The following is a 6,000-nucleotide window of genomic DNA, read 5'->3' as shown; positions in this document are numbered from 1 at the left end:
CATCATGGTACATTATGACCTACAGTTATGTCAGGGTGCAGGAAAAGGTTAAAGAAACTGATCTATATCCGTATCACTTGTCCAGGTGATCTCTGCAGTCACAGGACACAGAGAAGTCCCCTCTCCATATCTGTATCTTCATCATTACACAAAGCAACTCCATCTAAAACCCAGAAGTACTTGTTAGAGTCAAAGAAAACAGAGATCCTGGTCATTAATGAGGGATCATTATTTACCAATCACAATTCAGCTTTTTATCACACAGAGACAGCTACAAGTTATACAAACTCATGATTTTATATGGGAATTAAATATAGCACCTGTGCGTCATATCATAAAGTTTTGATTTTTTATGGCATTAGGGGGTTTCCAAATTACTATAAAACAAGGAAGAACTGTTTTTATCTCAGTTTTATTTCAGGGGTTGATAAATTAATAAATTTTCTTTATCAAGTAGAAGTTCAAAGTCTTTTGACACCAAAAACATTTTTTGGCAATAAATAGGGAACATTGTCAGTCCTAACAACACATGCAAGATGAAGCGTTTTATAGTCCTCATACTGTCTGCCATTGCCGCCAGCAGCTTGGCATTAGATCGGTGCAGTGTACTGAGAGCAGTAAAGGCCAGTGGTGTGGTCGGTATTAAGGGTTCCACCGCCGGTGATTGTAAGTATTTATTAGATTTTTTAGTTCTTTTTGTGTCTTTTGCTTAAAGGAAATCTACCATCAAAATTGATCATGATAAACCAGGGACACTTATGAGCTTGATGGGCTATGCTAGCCCCTCTGTTTTCTGGCTTTATGTACTGCTCGCTGCACAAGTGCTGAGGAAGTACAGGGGAAATATAGCAGTGTGTAAAGCTAGATCACAGAGGTGCTAGGGTAGCCGCTCTGGTTCATTAGCATAATGTTTAACCTTGATTATAGAAAGCAGGAGGCCATGGATATCATATAAAAGAATATTTACATAGTCACGTTGATCTATGAATAAGTGTCCCTTGGTTATCATGCTTGATTGTGATGGTAGATTCCCTTCAATGCAGATTACTGCTTATCTGCTCTGTAACACTGTAATTTTCTTCTTGTAGATGTGTGTCTAGCCTATTACGCTAGTGGGTACAATCCATCACTCAATAGGAGTCCTACTGAATATGGCATGTTCCAGATAAATAGTTACTGGTGGTGTGATGATGGTAAAACTCCTGGACGCAAAAACATATGTCGCGTACGATGCAAAGGTATTTGCTCAGAATTTTTCAATTTTAACAGATGATAACAATGGCAAATAATACATATCAAACAGTGTGTGGCCAAGTGTAGGCTCTTTATAGACATCTATATGGGCAATCCAGCAACCAGGCAAAAAATATATTAAATCATAAGTATAAAACTTAGTTTTTATTTCATCCTTTTAAAAAGTAGGTTAAAAAGGTACCATGGTAATGACAGAAACTGACGCGTTTCGAACTAAATGCTGTTCTTAATCATGTTGACTATGATTAAGAACAGCATTTAGTTCGAAACGCGTCAGTTTCTGTCATTACCATGGTACCTTTTTAACCTACTTTTTAAAAGGATGAAATAAAAACTAAGTTTTATACTTATGATTTAATATATTTTTTGCCTGGTTGCTGGATTGACCTACTTTTCCCCTGAATATGCACTGAATCGGCTCAGTTTGTCCGAGCACCGGCTCTCAACACGTGGCTACAAGAAATGGGTGAGCTGAAAAAAACTTTTTCTCTTTTTATCTATATGGGCAGTATAAATGCATTAACAGCATAATTAAGGCACAAGCAGGGGTTTTAAAAAAGGAAAGGGCATGTGCATGACAACCAAAAGACTCCCTGACTTGCAATGAACCATGTCAGAGTATATATAGATGAGTATATGGAGATGAATTACATAATGGGGCACATTTACTTACTTTCCTGCTGGAGTTCACCTCCATTGTCTGACAATAATGCACTGTGCCGCCATTCACTAAGATCGTGCACCCGATATCCCGCATGTGTCGCTTCACCGCTCAGGTCCAACAGAGTTCACCATATTTTTACTGGTTCATCTAAGTGCTTGGTCTTGCGACACAATTTGAAAGTTAAATCCTGCACTCAGTCCGAATCAGTCGGATGGTCAGACGTCACGCCTCCCAATTTGTGTCACATGAAAGCCAGCGCAGCTGCGTCAAAAATCAATCACAGCGCAGACACTAGTTAAATAAAAAGCAGTGCAATTCCTAAAAATGCTGCACAGTCCGACAAAAGTACGATCCACGACCCTTAGTAAATGAGCCCCAATATATGTGCCTTCAAAACCCAGTAACCATGTAGTATAACATTTTCTATCCTGTTTTCAGTGTTCTGAATGTGATGGTTACTATAAAACATTTGATTAAGATGATACTTACATAATTAGTATGGTTGAAAAAAGACATATGTCCATCAAGTTCAAACAAGGAAGGAACAAGATATGGAGATATTAAAATGTATAAAATGAGATTTGTGCAGTAAAAATAGATAAGATGTTGGGAAGCTTTATTGCTATCCTTCCACAGTTTACAAACAGAAGTAAAAAAAAATACCTTTCAACTTCCAATTTGATTTCAGAAACGGGTGTTGGGAGTGTTCCTCTCAAATAAAACAGGGTTTAAAAAAGTATCTCCTGGAATTTGATGGGCTTTGTACTTCCTTCGTTTTTTCCTGAGCAACTGTTAAAGGACGGGTTACTGCTATCAATTATTATGCAAGGTATAAAATCATATCACTATTACCTTATATACTCGAGTATAAGCCTAGTTTTTCAGCACAAAAAATGTGCTGAAAAGCCCAAACTCGGCTTATACTCGAGTCAAAAAAATAAATAAATAAAAACTCACCTTTCTGGCGGCACCCGTAGATCTTCTGTGCGATCCATCCGGTATTGTTGTGCTGCACAATGGGGAAGGGGGGGCTATATACACTGGGGCTGGGGCTGGCAGGCTATATACACTGGGGCAGGGGCTGGCAGGCTATATACACTGGGGCAGGGGCTGGCAGGCTATATACACTGGGGCAGGGGCTGGCAGGCTATATGCACTGGGGCAGGGGCTGGCAGGCTATATACACTGGGGCAGGGGCTGGCAGGCTATATGCACTGGGGCAGGGGCTGGCAGGCTATATACACTGGGGAAGGGTCTGGCAGGCTATATACACTGGGGCAGGGTCTGGCAGGCTATATACACTGGGGCAGGGTCTGGCAGGCTATATACACTGGGGCAGGGGCTGGCAGGCTATATACACTGGTGCAGGGGCTGGCAGGCTATATACACTGGGGCAGGGGCTGGCAGGCTATATACACTGGGGCAGGGGCTGGCAGGCTACATACTGGAGAGGCTGTGACCAATGCATTTCCCACCCTCGGCTTATACTCAAGTCAAAAGGTTTTCACAGTTTTTTGTGGTAAAATTAGGGGCTTCGGCTTATACTCGGGTCGGCTTATACTCGAGTATATACGGTATTTATCACACTCATTGTTAATACCAAAAATCATTCTATACTACAAGTAGATGGCACTTATGTTCTGAGTGGTAAAAATAATCAGTATATTCACTCAGTAGTTTTGATTTTTGTCACAGGACATTGCTATAATGTCTATTGCAATTTCATGTATAATTTTTTTTTTTTTTAAATAAACAAGTTAACTGAAGATTTTATACAAATGATACAATATGGTCTTTTGTTTCAGATTTACTAAATAACAACCTAAAAGATGACCTGGCTTGTGTTAAAAGAATTGTTCAGGATCCTAATGGACTAAATGCTTGGTATGTTGTGATTCATAACAACATCTAATTATTGAATAATTAAACACTGCATAATTTGATTTTTATCTCTATTAAATGTACAATCTATACAGTTGATATAGTTGGGATGCAGTATTACTATACAGTCATGGCCATAAGTTTTGAGAATGACACAAATATTATATTTTCACACGATCTGTTGCCCTCTGGTTTGTCAGATGTTTTTATCACATACAGAAATACAAGTGCAATCATATTATGAGTAACAAAAGCTTTTATTGACAGTTAGAATGAGTTAATGCAGCAAGTCAATATTTGCAGTGTTGACCCTTCTTCTTCAGGACCTCTGCAATTCTCCCTGGCAGCTCTCAATCATCTTCTGGACCAAATCCTGACTGATAGCCGTCCATTCTTGCACAATCAATGCTTGCATTTTGTCACAATTTGTTGGTTTTTGTTTGACCACTCGCCTCTTGATGATTGGTCATGACTTAAGAAAATTACCGTAATTAAGAATATCAAATTGCATTTAGACAATGCCCATAATATTTAATCAGAAACCATGGACCGATAAGGCACAGTGTATGCGTGAGTACAAGTTCTTATATTACATAGACAATGACCAATATATTAATTAAATTGTCTTTCTGCTTTCACAGGGTGCCCTGGAAACAAAACTGTAAAGGAAAAAACCTTAATAAGTTCACAACTGGATGTAAATGATTTGTCCCCAGTTAAATTGGTGCTTTCCCATTTCAATTATAGTATATTCTCATCACAAAACATCATAAAACAACACAAATCTTTTTTTCTTTAGGCATCATGTATACCTCTACTAAGCTTTACACCCTATTCACATTCAGAAAGTTTCTTTATGATGCAAAGCTTGCGTCATCTAAAATGTCATAGATTTCTGTTTATTCTGTTATTTTCTGTTATTGCTGTTATATACTTCTGTTATTAAGTGTAGTGTTGTAGTCCAATGTAAAAACTGTATAAAAATTGGTGCAAAAGAAATGTTGCAAAGATTGCAAAACTACCAAGGAATAGGGCAGAAAATACCCAGGAATAGGGCCAGATCAGTAATGCAAATATTTTATATGGAAATGAAAGCTATATGACTTGTAAATTGTAAAGTGATGACTATATTGATTATGATTATTTCTGTCAGTGTAGGGGGGCAAGACAACCAGACAGTGAGCCCTAAGGCTGAACCCCCCCCACTGTCCCTACCTACTTGCCTCAAGACAGCTCTAGCAACTGCGGACAACCTCGGTGGCGGTCCCTATACTATGTAAGTGACACACGTAACAGGACAAGACAGACAACACAATAAGGGGTAGTCGACAAGCCAGAATCAAAACCAGAAGAATCGCAGTACAAATTCAGTGGGCAAAAAACGGTAGTCAAAAGTCAGGCAGAGGTTCGGCAACGATAACAGAAGGTACAAAGAGGTCACAGGGAAATATGGGGAGCTGGGATATCCAGGTAAGAACAAGACAATAGCCAGCACGCAATTGAGCCACTAGCTGCCTTATAAGTAAAGCTGGAGAGACAGACAAGAAGCTGATAGGACTAGTGCTGATTGGAGCTGAAATCACCTGCATCAGTCCAGCAAAGACCAGGTAACTCATTAACTGCTGGACCAAAGTCATCGGGTGTGTCCAGACTCCAAAGGCACAATTCACATTGCACATTACTGTCAGAACTTGCTGCACCACCGCAATCGGGCGTGTCAAAACCCCTGAGACACAATTCACACTGAACGGTTCTGACAGTACCCCCCCTCTTATGAGGGGCCTCAGGACCCTTAATCATTGGACCAGGCTTAGAAGGATTATGTAAATGGTACCGCCGGACCAGACGGGGCGCATGCATGTCCTTAGCAGAGACCCACGTGCGCTCCTCCGGTCCGAAACCCTTCCAGTGGACCAGATACTGTAAGGAGTCCTGTACCCAGCGGGAATTCAAAATTTTCTCCACCTCATACTCCAATTCCCCCTGGACGATGAGTGGAGCCGGAGGAGGTGAAGGCAACACCGGTGGCACATATCTTTTAAGAAGAGACTTATGAAACACAGGATGGATACGAAGAGCATTGGGTAGTTTCAACCTAAAGGTTACCGGATTAATGATTTCCACAATGGTATAAGGTCCAATATATTTGGGTGCCAGTTTCCCTGACTGCACCCTAAGTTTCAGATTTTTAGCTGAAAGCC

The 6,000-nt window shown here is 40.2% G+C and overlaps 1 protein-coding gene across 1 annotated transcript; it reads left to right on the top strand.

Annotated features, from left to right (window-relative positions):
- The first annotated feature begins 536 nt into the window (after positions 1-536).
- LOC140064437 (lysozyme C II-like) lies at positions 537-5,169 on the top strand. Its single transcript, XM_072111353.1, has 4 exons — positions 537-666; positions 1,089-1,238; positions 3,724-3,802; positions 4,441-5,169. The coding sequence occupies exons 1-4, from the start codon at positions 537-539 to the stop codon at positions 4,502-4,504; spliced, it is 423 nt and encodes a 140-aa protein (XP_071967454.1). The 3' UTR covers positions 4,505-5,169.
- Positions 5,170-6,000: the final 831 nt, after the last annotated feature.

The sequence above is a fragment of the Engystomops pustulosus genome, chromosome 6 (assembly GCF_040894005.1).
Source record: "Engystomops pustulosus chromosome 6, aEngPut4.maternal, whole genome shotgun sequence".
In the NCBI taxonomy this organism is placed as follows: domain Eukaryota; kingdom Metazoa; phylum Chordata; class Amphibia; order Anura; family Leptodactylidae; genus Engystomops; species Engystomops pustulosus.
This window is presented reverse-complemented; position numbering and strand designations above follow the sequence as displayed.